The sequence below is a fragment of the Pocillopora damicornis genome, chromosome 12 (assembly GCF_964200805.1).
Source record: "Pocillopora damicornis chromosome 12, jaPocDami1.2, whole genome shotgun sequence".
Taxonomy (NCBI): Eukaryota; Metazoa; Cnidaria; class Anthozoa; order Scleractinia; family Pocilloporidae; genus Pocillopora; species Pocillopora damicornis.
This window is the reverse complement of record NC_142681.1, coordinates 17,974,449-17,992,259: the sequence shown is the minus strand read 5'-3', so window position 1 is coordinate 17,992,259 and position 17,811 is coordinate 17,974,449. Positions and strand designations below refer to the sequence as shown.

At 38.3% G+C, this 17,811-nt stretch overlaps 4 protein-coding genes across 5 annotated transcripts; 1 reads left to right on the top strand and 3 right to left on the bottom strand.

Moving 5' to 3' along the window:
- Positions 1–1,303: 1,303 nt before the first annotated feature.
- LOC149036808 (uncharacterized) lies at positions 1,304–4,272 on the bottom strand. Its single transcript, XM_089188943.1, has one exon. The coding sequence runs from the start codon at positions 3,727–3,729 to the stop codon at positions 2,437–2,439; it is 1,293 nt and encodes a 430-aa protein (XP_089045069.1). The 5' UTR covers positions 3,730–4,272; the 3' UTR covers positions 1,304–2,436.
- A 5,274-nt stretch (positions 4,273–9,546) lies between these two features.
- Positions 9,547–10,662, bottom strand: LOC149036807 (uncharacterized). The gene has a single exon (XM_089188939.1). It carries the CDS (start codon positions 10,660–10,662, stop codon positions 9,547–9,549), a length of 1,116 nt encoding a protein of 371 aa, XP_089045065.1.
- LOC149036806 (uncharacterized) lies at positions 9,992–16,571 on the bottom strand. 2 transcript variants are annotated; one of them, XM_089188941.1, is made up of 3 exons: positions 16,441–16,571; positions 16,068–16,349; positions 9,992–11,171 (listed from the first exon to the last, which is right to left on the bottom strand). In XM_089188941.1, the coding sequence occupies exons 2-3, from the start codon at positions 16,285–16,287 to the stop codon at positions 10,747–10,749; spliced, it is 645 nt and encodes a 214-aa protein (XP_089045067.1). In that variant the 5' UTR covers positions 16,288–16,349; positions 16,441–16,571; the 3' UTR covers positions 9,992–10,746. The 2 variants fall into 2 exon arrangements, with proteins under 2 accessions (XP_089045067.1, XP_089045066.1); XM_089188940.1 differs by lacking the exon at positions 9,992–11,171 and having other exon boundaries at positions 15,254–16,349.
- Positions 11,158–14,910, top strand: LOC113683863 (trace amine-associated receptor 1-like). The gene has a single exon (XM_089188942.1). It carries the CDS (start codon positions 12,519–12,521, stop codon positions 13,461–13,463), a length of 945 nt encoding a protein of 314 aa, XP_089045068.1. The 5' UTR covers positions 11,158–12,518; the 3' UTR covers positions 13,464–14,910.
- Positions 16,572–17,811: the final 1,240 nt, after the last annotated feature.

The following is a 17,811-nucleotide window of genomic DNA, read 5'->3' as shown; positions in this document are numbered from 1 at the left end:
TGTGGAACCATATAGCTCCACGGTTAACGAAGAGAATTGTCTTTTTACAGGTCAATTTAACTATTTTTCTATTTACAACACATTTAGTACAGTCTGTAATTGTCTTCGTATCATCATCCTTCTTAACAAGTACCAAGATGACACAAGTTTTGTGTTCTTCATTATTGCTTTTATGATTTGTGTTTATGTTGATAGTAACGTAGTGGCAGTACATTACTTTGCACTGAATTCTCATGATAAGTTGACTGACGCAAGAGTAACTGCTCAGAGTTGCTTGGTAATATCTTTGTACCTAAGAGTGAAAAAAAAATGAAAATAGTCTGGTTGGCCTTAGATTACGGAATCTTATTCAAGAACGATTGAATAAATATCTGTATAATTGACTCACGAACACCTTTAAAAGAGCTGAAGTTTCGAGCTCGCCAGAGCGATTCAATCGCTCTGACGAAGGGCAACAACTCTAAATAAGATAAACATAAATTACCCTGTCATACCCTTCCACAGACGCAGCACCACGGTTTCTTTAGAGACTTACCCCCTTTATTACGATTAGAAATCGTTGGTTTTCCAACCGAACTTTTTTGAAAAGGTGGTTAACGTGGAGAAGCAGAAGCAGCTAATTGTCACAAAGCTTTTTCCCGACATGTGTAAGAAGCCGCTCCTGGTTTTCTTGTGCTAAACAGAATGCGTGACACTTTATTTCAATCATCTGACTCTGATTAATTAGAATCTAAAAATTGAAGCTGAAATTGTAATTGTAAAGTATCTTTTGAGTATTCAAAGGCTGTTTTTTGATGTATAGATGAAAACAGAGGTTAAGTACGATTCTCGGTTCGGTATTGTCAAATTGGATTTTCCGATCGATGTTTCATTATGATCTAGACGACGGCTCAACTGGGAGATATCAGCGTGATGTTCAGGAGATGTTTGTTATCAGATGGCATTTTGAAATAGTTCTCCCGAATTCTCTCTTTCGAATTCCTTTTTTCACCTTCTCTCAGTCAAAACATGTTTTCAACCTTTTTAACTCACACGTTAGTTTTAATAAAAAGGTTTTATTCGGTTGTTAGTCACATTTCCTCAAAGCTGCAATTATGCCTACTCTTGGGGTATTATATCAACAGAAAATAGTTCATGTAAATTTATTAAGTGCCATTATATCAAAGTCTGGAAACTTGAAATAGAAAATATGTTGGCACTTTATGTTTCACGTCAACTGAAGACAAACAAAGCTCAGTAAGGGTGGGAGTGCAATAAATGGTATCAAAACAGACAGTGGAGCCATCAACAGATTCATGGAGTACAATGACAAAAAACACATAACTTTTAATTCCGTCGAAATTAACAAAGATACATTTTCTTTTACCAAAAGAGGCTAATCAGTAAGCAATCAATTGTAATATAATCATTACTTGACATCAGTCATAAAAATAAATGACATGTTGCTAAATTATTAAGATTTATAGTCAAAAGCTAACAATTCAAAGTCAAACTGAGAAAAAATAATAGGTTCTGATATAGAATATTCCTGTCACATTGCGACTAGTCTATCAGCATTTTCTATAAAAGCTACCTCTATAACTTTATAAATGGGTAATTTTCACGGTTTTCTTATTCACAGTGAAATGATGAAAATTCTAAAGCGAGATACCATATAATACCAAGATTACATATCCATCGTACATTCTACCAAAATTAGACACACTTTTGTCCTAAAATTAAACACCATTTCTAACGATTCCAACACACAATATTCCTATAATGTTTTCTAATAGGAAAAAATTACCGAGTCAAAATGTTTGATTATTGATGAAGAACAAGGTTCCAAACCAGCTTTTAAAGATTTTCTGAGGCATATGTCTTCTATTTCCGGAAAACGTTTGAACTAAAGGATCCTATCTGGACTTATTGGTTTTCCATGTTGTGAGATAATCATTTGATGACATCAATCTTTACAAAAAATGTGATATTTCGGTATATTATTTAAGGTTTCCGTCAAAAGCTAACATGTAAGAAATAAACTAATACTAGATTAGTTAATATATGAGTAATTTTCTCAATTATCATTTACACATTTCAGTGAAATGTCGAATATTTTAAACAGCGCTACCACGTATTACCAAGTTTACAAAACCTTTGTATATTTTCACCAAAATTGCCTATACTAATTATTTGGTTGGTAACGACATTGTTCTAAATTACAGCTGTTAACAGCTACTCAAAGAATTTCAATGCTCTTTTCTTGACGAGGCTGTACAAAAGTGGATAACACTGCTCAATAACACGACTCAGTGTCGGAAAAGTTCTATTTTCTGGAAAGAAGAATGGAATTTTTGGTCTAGCTTACGTTAAACTTTGTTACGTAGATTATTTGAAAACTGGTACTGAAGGATGGCAAGAGATTCTGCTTACCTAATCCCATTGAAAAACCGTGACTCACTTCTCAGACAGTCCCTCAAATACAGACTCCTTTGGCCTCATAATTTTGCGGATTATGTGCATTGAAGAACTGAAACTCAGAGTCAAAGTGAGGCCAAGTGCTCCAGTGCGAAGGACGGTGAGATTTAAGTTGTTTAGGGAGCCTTGAGAATTGAGAATGAAGTAAAACACTGCTACTATGTCACTTTCAACATAAGCACAGATCATACACACACTGATGTAGAACACATACCTTGTGACAACTTTGTGTTTGTTGAGAATGACGACAAAAAGAAAATTGGAAACTGTACACAAAACATTGCACACTGTAAAATAGAAAAACTGCCAATTGACGTGTGAATTATTCCATATTCGTTTTTTGGACGTATACGTACAATACGGTATGATCACGCAAAGAACGAGCAAATACATGTTAGATGAAAACCAATTACTTCTGATAACCTTTGAAAAGTTCGTTGAAACGGTCCAGGTTCTCTTACAAGCAAACCTACTGTACATGAAAAAACTAAAGATTTGAACGACTGGCCAAAATACAGTGACAAAGTACGATATCGTAACCCCTGGTGCATATTGTATTAAAAAACTCCAGGAATTCTTTTTTTCATCAGAGGGTATACTTTGGTCCGGCAGAGCAACGTCCCAGAAATTTTTCGGTCGATTCTCTTCATTTTCATCAAATCGAAAAAAAGATAATCCCGCACTTGATATGCCTACAGGGAGCGCTGCCAGAGTGAGAAGCAAGTAAACAAGAGCAACTGGGAGGTAGCGAATAATTCTTCGAAAGACCTTCGCTATACGCACTATAATTCTTAAAATACGCATGTTATTACTTATTGTCAAATCATAATCAGTTCGAATGTTACTCGTAACGCCGATTAGAGGTCGCAATTCACCTTCATTATCCGCACTTGTCCCGAATTGGATACAATCTCCTCGACTCTCCTCAACTACTTCTTTGTTACCAGACTCCGTTGTCGCCCAACAGAGCTTCCTTTTTCGTCGGAGCCATTCCAATGTGATAATTGGACCCAAGAGAAACCAAAAGTAAAGTTTCTCCAAATACTTCGTCAACGCATCGAGATCATTTGAGACTTCTGAAACTTTCACTTGAATATCTGTTAGGTCGGAAGTTGAAAATACAGAATACAAGATTTCGGGTCCCCCGGAACATACATCGCACGACGAATTTTGACAATAAGTTCCATAAACAACAGGAATTAGTAGCTTATCCGCCGTTTTTGCGCTACAATTTCCCTCGAACATCCATGGACGGGAAGACAATATCACCATAGAGTATCCAGCGTGCTGCGCCCTTACTGCCAGCTCGCACAACGAACATGTTGTGGCAAGATCCTTCTTTATCGCGATAAGCGCAATTTTGTTGACTTGAACTCTTGCTCTTCTTACATCAACTAATGGTTGACAAGCATTGGCCAGTTTTGAAACTATTGCCAAGCCACTGAAAGTGAGATCTCGGTTCTCTTCCGTTGTTGAAGCCTTCACAAAAGATTTCAGTGAGGGGGCGGCTTCAAGTGAGTGTAATCGTGATAAAGAGCAAACAATGTTCGGATAGTTTGAGAACGATAAACTCTCTCTAGTTGATTCCTTCCTGTTAAGCTCATGGAATTCACCAGGGTAGGTAAGGACAAACCATACACTAAACAGGCTACGAAGCAAACAAAGCTTCCAATCACTATCAACTTATTCGACATCTTAAAACTCCTGAAGAATGTAAAAAACACTGTCAGCTTTCTCTATGACTGCTGACGACGAATATTCAATGTGTCTTAATTGGATGGCGTATTTCGTCATCAGCACTGGACCGTGAATGAGGTAAACCGATCTGCAAAATGGATTCAGTTGATAACCCCGCATCCTAATGAAATGTATTTACTTTCAAAAGGCTAGACATGACCGCAACTTTAAGGCCGTGTTGAAATTGAATTATTTTTCATGGTTTACTTTCGATACTGTGAGTATAAACTAGTTATAGTTCTCACTAGAGCTGCCCCCGCCCTACAGTACCATTTTCTTTCTTTCTTTTTTTTTTTTTGAGTTGGGCTTATTGTTTACAGTTGTGTAATTTTTCTGTTATGCTGTTACGGAATTGCGGCTCAGTACTTTGGTGTTAGTAATTTTGGATCTCAAAATACTACAAGTGTACAAAATGTAGTTTTGGGAAGTGCTTGGGGTTTTTTTTTTTTTGCTGTGTGGTTTCACTTAGGATTTGTTTGTTCTTCACGATCAAGAAGAAGCAGAATGTAGGGACTTGGGTGAGTTTTAACATTGGAATGTTATAGGTGGCATTGGAGAACAATTTATAGACAGCATTGAAGAAAAATTCATTATTATATAGTTATTAGACACAAAATTATACCTTAAGAGGGCCTACATTCTCTCTTCTCCAGTCTTCCTCTATACTAGGACAAATCTCGTGTCAAAGACGCCGATCCTAAAAGTCCTCGCGCGCGTGTCTTTTTACTGGCAGCCCATGACCATTTGCGGGAAAAACGTTGATACCTTGCGGCTGTGCAAGCGATCAAATCGAGATTTTTTCTGGTTATGATCTACCGAAAATACCCACATTCTCTCTTCTCCAGTCTTCCTCTATATTACACGGGGAGTCCTAAGGTGCCTCCTCGGGTTTTTGGCCCTCTGGGGCTAAAAACCCTGCGGGGGCAATAAACCTTTCTTTTGGGACTGCCTTTCACCCAAAAGACAATAGGATAATAACAAATCAAAAATAGCATCAAAGACAAAAAGTAACGTTTACAGTTGCTGAAGTTCATGAATAGCTCATGAATAAATAGGCCATCAAATTCAGACACGTCTAATACCGCCTTTCAATGCCTGTTTGATCCGGGGCAGAACGTGAAAGTCAAAAACATTTTCCCTTCCATTGAGCGTGGAGCCAATTGTGTGCTAACATTCTTGAGGCGTTTAAAGATGTCGAAAAAGTGGATAGTGATTGGAAGCTTTGTTTGCTTTGTTGTTTTACTTTCAGGATTATTCTTTGTCAGTCTCCATCAGACTCGTTTACGAGATGATTATGCTAACATGTCACCTGAAGAAGAATTATCATTCTCAGACATCCAGGTCGTGGTCTGCAGTTTGGAAGACACTTAGCTAATATATAAGCCTCACAGCCTTAGCGCAACTTCACTGACTACTTTTCTGAAGGCATCAATGGCAAATTAGGTCAGCCAGAACTACAAGCACTAGGTCGTGTTCAAACCGAAACATATTTTAAATGGCAGGTAATTTAGAGTTAACAACTGGGTTGAAAACGTAAATTAGCCACCGTAAAGGGTAAAAAAGCTGACGTTTTGAGCGTTAGCCCTTCGTCAGAGCGTATCGCTCTGACGAAGGGCTAACGCTCGAAACGTCAGCTTTTTTACCCTTTACGGCGGCTAATTTACGTTTTCAACCCAGTTGTTAACACTAAATTACCTGCTATACTCTCCCACCGACGCAGCACCACAGTTTCTTTAGAAACTTACCCCTTTATTCTTTTTACATATTTCGAATGGTTTATCTGACCTTCGTTACTATCACTATCTACTATCACTCTACTGCGACTGCTTTTCTTGAAGGTGTTTCCACCCAAAGACGCAAAACCAACAATACCATCAAAGACAAAAATTCTAGTTTACGATTGTTACAGTGTCACCTTGTAAGGAAAATAAAGTTTAGAATAATGTTGGCACCAGGAGAAGACATCTGTTATTTGCATTCATTGTACAAATAAGACGATTTAATTAGCTGCCATTTCTAGCAAACAGTCTCTTATCTCTCTATGTTCTAATTAACTCCTGTTTTAGTTCCAGCTTTTAGTGATTAAAACTAGAAACTTAGATAGGCCTTTTTCAAACGTTCCGACACTTATAACGATGAGTCTCCAGAAGCAATCAGCCATAATTAATCGATTGTTATTCTCTTAACGTCTGCTTCTGAGGGAAACAGTTAGTTTTCTCTTGCCAGGGGTCTCAATATCCCCGAGACGAAGTCGAGGTAAACATTGAGACCCGAGGGAAAACAAAACTAACTGTTTCTCGAGAGTTCAAGCCGGCATTAAGTGCTTTGTTATACATCCAGAGGACGAACATGGTAGACAAGAGAACGATGAGCGTTCATAGCAGAGCATATTTATTTCTTGTAAACACTGCAGATGTACCTTTGACCTACCGTAATTTCGGAGTCCTTCAGCTCCACCAATTTTTTTTTTCATTTCTTTCGATAAAAAGAAACGAGTTATTTTTCGACCACAGACCGTTCCACTGCGTTTTTCCAGAGCTAGTGGAGAACAAGCAACAAATCAACCTTAATACTGTCTGGAATCGCGCCGAAAAGTTCAAGGAGGGAGAGTTAAAAAAAATTACACGTATAATTACACCACCGGTCCCAGTCACATTCTAATCACGTGAAAAACTTAGACGTTGATCGCATTCATTAAATGTATTCTCCTCGTGATTCAACTTTGACATCCTGTCCAAATTGTATCCCCAGCGGGATACATTGTAATATAATCAGGCTCATGCGATTATAAAATAGCCAAAAACAGTCGTCTTGAGCAAGGGAAACATAAGGTGTCAAACAGCACAAATTGATCGAAATATGCAGTTTGTCGTTGGTTATCAGAAAAACCGAATCTCATTTACACTATATTGTATTCGGATAATTGCCTTGTAGAGTCGGTTTTATCTGGGCCCGAAAATCACGCTTTTTTGACACAGACGAACGAACAAACTTGACTGTTACGTGACTTTTGATCAGAAAGTTGAAGAGAGGTGATATAGCAACTGTAAGCAGTAGTTTTCTGGCTGCTGCAAGCCGATTAGCGAGCTTATTGGTGAACTTCAGCGTCGCAGAAGTGGCTCTCTACTTTAATTGCGTGATCCTCGTAGCAGTAACAGTTCCTGTGTGAATATCCAGCGCAGGATTCTCCCACTTTCGATTTAATGAAGGAGAAGAAATTCTGGGATGACCTCAGATCTGACCCGAAAGGAAAAGCATTTTTTGAGTGTCTATGGCGGTCGCCTCTTCAAGCATTGTGTTTCCTTATGTACAGTCGGCTTGCCTGTGAGGCTACCTGGAGGGGTCATGCAAACTTTCCAAAGCTGATCCAAATTAAAGTGACTGGTTTGCATTGAAAATGATCTACTTTGTGCTTTGTGGAACCATATAACTCCACGGTTAACGAAGAGAATTGTCTTTTTAAAGGTCAATTTAACTATTTTTCTATTTACAACACAATTAGTACAGTCTGTAATTGTCTTTGTATCATCATCCTTCTTAACAAGTACCAAGATGACACAAGTTTTGTGTTCTTCATTATTGCTTGTATGATTTGTGTTTATGTTGATAGTAACGTAGTGGCAGTACATTACTTTGCACTGAATTCTCATGATAAGTTGACTGACGCAAGAGTAACTTCTCAGAGTTGCTTGGTAATGTCTTTGTACCTAAGAGTTAAAAAAAATCAAAATAATCTGGTTGCCCTTAGAATACGGAATCTTATTCAAGAACGATTGAATAAATATCTGTATAACTGACGTCACGCACTCACGAACACCGTTAAAAGAGCTGAAGTTTCGAACTCGCCAGAGCGATTCAATCGCTCTGACGAAGGGCAACAACTCTAAATAAGATAAACATAAATTACCCTGTCATACCCTTCCACAGACGCAGCACCACGGTTTCTTTAGAGACTTACCCCCTTTATTACGACTAGAAACAGTTGGTTTTCCGACCGAACTTTTTTGAAAAGGTGGTTAACGTGGAGAAGCAGAAGCAGCTAATTGTCACAATGCTTTTTCCCGACATGTGTAAGAAGCCGCTCCTGGTTTTCTTGTGCTAAACAGAATGCGTGACACTTTATTTCAATCATCTGACTCTGATTAAGTAGAATCTAAAAATTGAAGCTGAAATTGTAATTGTAAAGTATCTTTTGAGTATTCAAAGGCTGTTTTTTGATGTATAGATGAAAACAGAGGTTAAGTACGATTCTCGGTTCGGTATTGTCAAATTGAATTTTCCGATGTCTCATTATGATCTAGACGACGGCTCAACTGGGAGATATCAGCGTGATGTTCAGGAGATGTTTGTTATCAGATGGCATTTTGAAATAGTTCTCCCGAATTCTCTCTTTCGAATTCCTTTTTTCACCTTCTCTCAGTCAAAACATGTTTTCATCCTTTTTAACTCACACGTCAGTTTTAATAAAAAGGTTTTATTCGGTTGTTAGTCACATTTCCTCAAAGCTGCAATTATGCCTACTCTCTTGGGGTATTATATCAACAGAAAATAGTTCATGTAAATTTATTAAGTGCCATTATATCAAAGTCTGGAAACTTGAAATAGTAAATATGTTGGTACTTTATGTTTCACGTCAACCGAAGACAAACAAAGCTCAGTAAGGATGGGAGTACAATAAATTGTATCAGAACTGACAGTGGAGCCATCAACAGATTCATGGGGTACAATGACAAAAAACACATAACTTTTAATTCCGTCGAAATTAACAAAGATACATTTTCTTTTACCAAAAGAGGCTAATCAGTAAGCAATCAATTGTAATATAATCATTACTTGACATCAGTCATAAAAATAAATGACATGTTGCTAAATTATTAAGATTTATAGTCAAAAGCTAACAAAGTCAAACTAAGAAAAAATAATAGGTTCTGATATAGAATATTCCTGTCACATTGCGACTGGTCTATCAGCATTTTCTATGAAAGCTACCTCTATAACTTTATAAATGGGTAATTTTCACGCGCCACCACGTATTACCAAGTTTACAAATCCTCTATATTTTTCACCAAAATTGCCTATACCAATTATTTGGTTGGTAACGGCACTGTTCTTAATTACAGCTGTTAACAGCTACTCAAAGAATTTCGATGCTCTTTTCTTGACGAGGCTGTACAAAAGTGGCATAACCCTGCTCAATAACACGACTCAGTTTCGGAAAAGTTCTATTTTCTGGAAAGAACAATGGAATTTTGGTCTAGCTCACGTTAAACTTTGTCACGTAGATTATTTGAAAACTGGTACTGAAGGATGGCAAGAGATTCTGCTTACCTAATCCCATTGAAAAACCGTGACTCACTTCTCTGACAGTCCCTCGAATACAGACTCCTGTGGCTTCATAAGTTTGCGGATTATGTGCATTGAAGAACTGAAACTCAGGGTCAAAGTGAGGCCAAGTGCTGCAGTGCGAAGAGCAGTGAGTTTTAAGTTGTTCAGGGAGCCTTGATGATTGAGGGTGAAATAAAACACAGCTACTACGTCACTTTCAACATAAGCACAGATCATACACACACTGATGTAGAACACATACCTTGTGACAACTTTGTGTTTGTTGAGGATGATTATAAAAATAAAATTAGAAACCGTGCCCATAACATTGCACACTGTAAAATAGAAAAACTGCCAATCAACGTGTGAATTATTCCATATTTGTTTTTTGGACCCATACGTACAATACGGTATGATCACGCAAAGAACAAGCAAATACATTTTGGATGAAAACCAATCACTCCTGATAACCTTTGAAAGGTTCGTTGAAACAGTCCAGCTTCTCTTGCAAGCGAACCTACTGAACATGAGAAAACTAAAGATTTGAACGACTGGCCAATATACAGTGACAAAGTAGGATATCAGAGCCGCTGACTTTTTTGGCAGAAGAACATCCCAGAAATTACTTTGCCGCTTTTCTTCATTCTCATCAAATCGAAAAAAAGATAATCCCCCACTTGATATACCTACAGGGAGCGCTACCAGAGTGAGAACCACATAACCAAGACCAACTGGTAGGTGGCAAATAATTCTTCGAAAGACCCTCTTTAAACTTTGCACTGTAATTCTTAAACTACGCATGTTGTCACCTAATGTCAATTCACAATCAGTTCGAGTGTTACTCGTAGCGCAGTTTAGGGGTCGCAATTCACCTTCAATATACGCATTTGTCCCGAGTTGGAGATAATGTCTTCGACTCTCCTCAACTATTTCTTCGTTACCAGACTCCTCGTCAACTAGCGCCGTTGTCGCCCAACAGAGCTTTCTTTTTCGTCGGAGCCATTCCAATGTGATAATTGGACCCAAGAGAAACCAAAAGTAAAGTTTCTCCAAATACTTTGCCATCGTTTTGAGATCATGTGAGACTTCTGAAACTCTCACATGAAAATCTGTTTGGTCTGCAGCTGAAAATATAGAATACATTTCAATCTTTTCGTTAAAGCGTGCGAATTTTGACAATGGTCGCCATAGACAACAGGAATTAGTAGCTTATCCGCCGTTTTTACGCTACAATTTCTCTCGAGCAGCCATGGATTGGAAGAAAGTATCATCATAGAGTATCCAGTGTGCTGCGCTTTTACTATTAGCTCGCACAACGAACATGTTGTGGCAAAATCCTCCTTTATCGCGATAAGTACAATTTTGTTGACTTGAACTCCGAGCCTTCCCCACATCAACTAGTGACTGACAAGCATTGGCCAGTTTTGAAACTATTGCCAAGCCACTGAAAGTGAGATCTCGGTCCCATTCCGTTGATAAAGCCTTCACAGACTCCAATGAGGGAGCGGCTTCAAATGAGTCAAATCCTTGTAAAGTGCAAACCATTTTCGGGTGTTTAGAGAACGATAAACTGCTATCAGATGACCCGTTCTCCTCAAGCTCAAGAAATGAATTAGGCTTGGTAATGACAACCCAAACACTAAACAGGAAAACTGCAAAAAAAAAAGAGCTTCCAATCACTATCCACATGTTCGACATCTCAAAATGCCCGAAGAATATCAAAACACAGTTAGCTTTCACACTCGAAAGTAGTTGTGACTTTTACTGCTGATCCAGATCAAAGGGACTTTGAAAGACGAATATTCAATGTGTCTGAATTGGATGGCGTATTTCGTCCTGAGCACTGGACCGTGAACGAGTTACGTATCTGCAAAGTGGATTCAGTTGATAAACCCGTATCTGAGAAGTTGATTTACTTTCAAAAGGTTAGACACGATCGCAATTTTAAGGCCGTGTCGAAATCGAATTATTTTTTATGGTTTACTTTCGATGCTATGAGTATAAACCTTTCGTTTGGGATCGACTTTTTTAATTTCACCCAAAGGACAATAAGAAAATAGGACAATAAAAAACCAAAAATAGCTTCAAAGATAAGAAGCATAGATTCCCTGACGAGGCCGTAGATGGGCAAGAGCTCGGAAAACTAAACCAAATTACCGTAGCATACCTAGCCTCACTTGATTTACACGTCTGACAAAAATATAATTTACGGTTGTTGAAGTTCATGAATAGCTCATGAATAAATACGCTTATCTAATTCAGACACATTAAATATCGTCTTTCAATGCCTGTTTGATCTGGGGCAGCATGTGAAAGTCGTAAACATTTTCTCTTCCATTTAGCGTGAAGCCAGCTCTGTATCGAATAACGGGCAGTAGCAATAGACTTGCTTGATTGGAGATGTTGATGAATCAGAAGGAAAAGGAAAATGTCACTTATACAAGGCATTGAAATATGTGTATCATTAAGCGAATAACGAAGTGAATACTCATTAATATGCTTTAAAATTTGTTCACTGCGATGGAGGTCATAAAAATAAAATTAATACACCGCAAGAATAAGTAATTCATGATATTTTAGAGTTGCTCGGTAATACTTTTGTGTGTTAAAGTAAATTAGAATTAAAATAGTATGGCTGCCCTCAGAGTATAGAATCTTATTCAAGAAAAATTGTACAAAGATCTAAATAACTGACATCACGCACCCACGAACACTTAAGGTTGTCTGTCTGCGGTTCATTTCGCCTTTCCAATGCATACTTCAAATGCCGCTGTCTTCCAGTCCATCCGCTTTTCCTGATGTAATTCAAAACAAGCTCATTTTACCAGTACGGCAGGACTTTAAGTATGCTTACAATTAGCGAGTTTAAAAGAGCACAATTGTTGAAAACTCAGCAGAGACAGATCGATCAACATCCCAAAGGAATGCGCCCCATGCAGGCGCCAGCTTAAAAGAATTCCTTGGATGAAGCTGTTGATCCTGCGAAGACGACAAGAGTCATGAATATCAGCGCAACATCAAATTCTTCTTTCGTCGACGGAAGGTTTTATCTATACACCCAGCTCGCCACAGGGATCTCCCTGGTGATTCTGTCGCCGATAACAGTCATTAGTAACCTCCTGTTATTACTGACTATTTACAAAGATCCTCTCAAATGCTTCCGTACACCAGCTTCGTATCTCATCATCGCTTTAGCCTGTGTTGATTTCACAACCGGTCTTGTTATCGAGCCTCTCTTCGTTACTTACCGCCTAGCATGTTATTTGAAATGGTCCCTGTATCCAGGCCGATTATATGTAAGACTGCTAAGAACTGGAAGTTCTATTTCCACCGTAGGCCTCAACTTGTCATTCTTGCTCGTTCTCGCTCTCATTTGGTCACAGTTCCTTGCCATAACTCAACCACAACGTTACCGCTCGGCCATTACAACGCGCAGGATCCTCGTATTTGTTGGTGTCTCGATGCTGTACTTCACAGGTTTCACTCTTCTGCAATTCATAGGAGTTCCCCGAAGAAGCTTCCTTCAGATAGATCTCCATTTTCATACCACAATCATAACAATCCTGCTTTTCGTCGGTTCTGCTATACTTCTGAGGTCACTTCGCCGATTTGCCAAAGAATCTCGCCAAAATGAAGACGATGAAGGCTTGAGACAACTTACGGTGGCAACTTTGCTTCTATCAGCAATACTAATAGCTTGCAGTCTTGCTCATATCATGACACTTAATATCTGGTTGTACACAGAACTGGAGACGCCACAAGACACGCTTCATCTCTCTGCTGCCATTACAATTGCAGACGAAATGTTATTTATTAAGGTAGCTTCTGACGCATTCGTTTACGCTTGGAGACTGCCATACTACAGGAGGTCTCTGAAACTAGTGTTGACTCGTGCTAGGCAGCAAATTGGAAATGAAGCCACTGAAATGGTAACCATGGCCTGATCATTACTTATTTTAGCCATAATTATATTACCAGACACTTATCATGGCTTGCACTAAATCGGAGAACTAAGAATCACAGCAGACTGATATAAATTAAAGCTAGCCTGTACCAGGAATAAACTAGCAATCCGTTCTTGTGCTCTAGTTAATGTGTCAGTTGTACTAAAGCCCCAACTGTAGAAACAATTACAGAAACCAGAGCAAGTAAATACAGTTCATGTCGATATTCTACCTCTGAGAAAGATGAGGATTGGAAACTGTTTTAGGCTATTGTGGTAACCTTTTACCGCACACTTCACGGGTCAGAAGATGATAACTTGACTGGCTTGATGTTAAATGCAAACAAAAGACGTTACGAAACCATAATAAGTGCGAAACTGATATTCTGGGTGATCATAACAGAAATCTTGGTAAATCAGTGTAAACGTTTATCCCGTGTTTTGATTATTGATTGAACTGTTTACAAATATTTATAGAAATTGAAATTTTGAGTCTTTTCTTTAAGGATCGACAGCAAGGGAAGTCTTCGAGACCCTCAGTATTTCCGAATGTGGCCGATACTTATCAACCGCTTTAGTGACTTGAGTAGGTCAAAAAATTTAAGTCGACAGATTTGAAATGATCAAGTTGAAAAAAAAGATGCGATTAAAGTTTAACCCAATGCTTAATTTGTAACCCATTATTTATTCGCCGTCTGTATTTGGGCACAAGTTTTGGGTGCTAACTCGGGAAATAATCGCTTAGCAAGGGCGAATAATTCTGTGACACAGATGTCATTGAGCAACAAAAAATTCCGGAACTGCCAAGATTTCTCTTAATATAAAGGGGCACGCACAGAATTTCGTAGATAAATTTCTTTAACGTTGTGTCTCTTCTTGATAATACCAGTGTCTCGTAAACACAATTATGAATACAGTAAGTTTAAACATGTGTAATTATTATTGTGTAATTATTATTATTATTTGACGTTTTTATGATTTAATTGTACTACTATACTATGTTAACAAGCACTTTGTGTATTTTAGTGCAACAATGAAAGTACAATCAGCGCAAAAATCGCACACAAAAAATTGATTGATCATTTAATTTTATAGAAGACGAAAATCCCACAGTCAATTTAGTCTTTGACCTTACTGTGATGACGACACAGTTTTTAAACGTTTACAAAGTTATGTGCAATAATTAAATAATTCTATGTCTAACACTATGTTAATAAGCTCTTTGTATATTTCGATCGTGCAACAGTATAATGCACCTATAGGAAAAGTATGGTGAACATAAAAATCGCAGGTAAAAAAAATTAAAACTAATCAAGATGTGATCTAAGAACATGAGAAACTCTTATTTAAGAACAAGCAGTTGTCATTTAAGAAGAACATTAATCTACTACTATAATTTCTCACGATCCTAAGATATTAAAACTACATCGATTTCGAAGTTGGTAACACCTATGAGTTAGAATGTTTGATTTTTGCGAAGATGAAGGTCCTACCGTCAATATCGACTTTTACTCGAACTAAAAACTTTTCTACCCTAGCTTTTTCATTCTGTTTTTTCCTGTTCTGATCATTTCATATCAAGATCCAATGTACAATCGGCAGCAAAGAAACAATCAGATGATTTTACACTTCCTCTAAACAGAATTCTGTAAGAAGAAGGCTGCATTACCCGATGGCAGGCCTTTTCAAACATTTCATTTTCTGAAAAAAATTAGACCCAAGCTTTTGACTACCTTACAATCAAATCTCGTAATTGTTGCATCTTTTTGTGACGCACGTTTAAGATGACAATTCATTTCTCTGCCAGTCCCTCAAACATGGACTCCTGTGGCTTCATAATTTTGCAGATTATGTGCATTGAAGAACTGAAACTCAGGTTCAAAGTGAGGCCAAGTGCTGCAGTGCGAAGAGCAGTGAGTTTTAAGTTTTTCAGGGAGCCTTGAGAATTGAGGATGAAATAAAACACAGCTACTATGTCACTTTCAACATAAGCATAGATCATACACACACTGATGTAGAACACATACCTTGTGACAACTTTGTGTTTGTTGAGAATGATAATAAAAAGAAAATTGCAAACTGCGCACATCATATTGTAAACCGTAAAATAGAAAAACTGCTGAGGATAGGCGCTGATGGAACAGAATGGTACGATTGGGCCTAAAACGAGCAAATATATGTTGGATGAAAACCAGTCACTTCGAATCAACTTTGAACCGTTTGTCAAAACGGTCCAAGTGCTCACATAACTAAACCAACTGTACATGAAAAAACAAAAGATTTGAAACAATGGCCACCAGACGGCGAGAATATATGAAATCCGACGTCCTGAATATAATAAAGCATTGGCCTTGTTGGGTACAAGAACGTTCCAAACATTATCCAGCGTGACACTTTCTTGTTCATCAAATCGGAAAAAAGACCATCCCCCTCTTGATATACCTACAGAGAGCGCTGCCAGGGTGAGAAGCACGTAACCAAGACCAACTACGAGGCAGTGGATGCTTCTTCCAAATCTTCTTGCCACACAAACCATAATTCTGCCCATGTGGTCAAATGTTACATCAGTGTCTGTCTATTGTTATGATTAGAGGCTGTGACTCACTTTCAATTTCCTCACCGGTGATGTCTTGTATGTTCTGTTCCTGACCCTCCTCAACTCTTGTCACTAACTGCGCATTTTCCTCGTTGCCAGCTGCAGATTCGTCATGGACTTGTTGTGATATTGTCACACAACAGAGTTTCTTCTTTCGTCTGAGCCATTCCAGCGTGATAATTGGACCCAATAGAAACCAGTAGTAAAGTCTCTTTAGGTATTCTGCCATCTGACAGAGCTCATCAGACCCTGGTTCAGTTGCTATGATATTTTCAACTGCTTTGTCTGCGGCTTTAAGAAAATTAGAGTCATTAATAACTTAGAAAGAGTGTGAAGTGGTGTACTTGACACAAACTTGAACGAACACAATGGGAATCAATACCTCCTCTTGCGTGTGAGGTTTTGTTACATTTCTATCTGGTCCACAATATCCGTCGCCAAAATATGTCACCACAGAGTATCCGGCGTTCTGTGCATTAAGTGCTAGATCTCCACACGAAAATGTCGCTGTATCATCCTGTGGTGACATATTTTGGCGACGGATATTGTGGACCAGATAGAAATGTAACAAAACCTCACACGCAAGAGGAGGTATTGATTCCCATTGTGTTCGTGACGAGAGCGATTTTGTCGACATGAATTCTTGACTTGCTTACACCAACTAGAGGTTGACGTGCATTGGCCAGTTTGGAAACCACTGCTAAGCCACTCAAGCGAGGATCTTGGTCCGCATCAGTTTTCGCTGCTTGCAGAAACGATTCCAGCGAAGGACGATATTCATCTCCATTTGCAAGCCGTGGCGTAGAGAGATGGCAAACCTCTTTCGGGACGCTTGCGGACGACAGAGTTATTTTGCTATTAGGGAGGTATGAAGCGCACAAATTGACAAGGTCAAATTGAACAAAGGAAAAAAAACCAAGACGAGGGTCAGCAGAATGAAGAAAAACGATCCGCCAATAACCAAGCATTTTGCAAACATGCTGACTATCAATGCAAAAGCGATATTATTCAAAACCTACCCTTGTAGAAGGATACACAACGGAGGAGGACCATCATTGTACCGCTGACCAAAAATCACAACAGACAAGTTCTTACACATTTATCAACATCTCAATTATAGCTTTTTCATTTAGTATCAAATGTGAACGGAGTCAGATCAAACTTTTAACACGTATTTTATCGAGTTTCTTTGTCAAACAAGTCTTGTACTACTGTGGACATCGCTTCTACTGTAATCAGCGCTTCGAATGCCGTTTACAAAAACAAAACCTCAACCGCTGTAATCTAAACTCAGAGTTAGAATGAGGCTTATAGAGTGCTGCCTTAAAACAACGTAAAGCACATACTCTGCGACAAAATTATGCTTGTTGAGGATAACAGTACCGAGGAAATGGCGTACTCGAAATCATAAGCAAGATGATAAATTAGCAACCATTAATTAGAGTCTATTAACCCTTTACACTCTAACATCAGTATCCATGTTCTCCATACTCTTCTCTTTACATTCCCTTTGGTATTGATAAGGAGAATTCATCTAACAATCAAAACTTCTTAGGTTGGCAATCATTTCTTTTATCCTCATGATCTTAATTAATGACTCAGCAGTGTCACCGTAGGAGGAATTAAAGATGATCCCTCTTGAGGTTTGGAGAGTTAACAACCTAAGAGACACGGTTTTCATTGAAACAATTAGTTTTTAAAGTGTTTAGTCTTGATTTCCTTGCCTTATCTTTTCCTGCTTGAAGTTTGGTGA

Bases quoted from the DNA above. Each gene is read 5' to 3' on its own strand.
- LOC113683863 (XM_089188942.1), top strand. From the start codon at position 12,519: ATGAATATCAGCGCAACATCAAATTCTTCTTTCGTCGACGGAAGGTTT.
- LOC149036806 (XM_089188940.1), bottom strand. From the start codon at position 16,010: ATGGGCAGAATTATGGTTTGTGTGGCAAGAAGATTTGGAAGAAGCATC.
- LOC149036808 (XM_089188943.1), bottom strand. From the start codon at position 3,729: ATGGTGATATTGTCTTCCCGTCCATGGATGTTCGAGGGAAATTGTAGC.
- LOC149036807 (XM_089188939.1), bottom strand. From the start codon at position 10,662: ATGTATTCTATATTTTCAGCTGCAGACCAAACAGATTTTCATGTGAGA.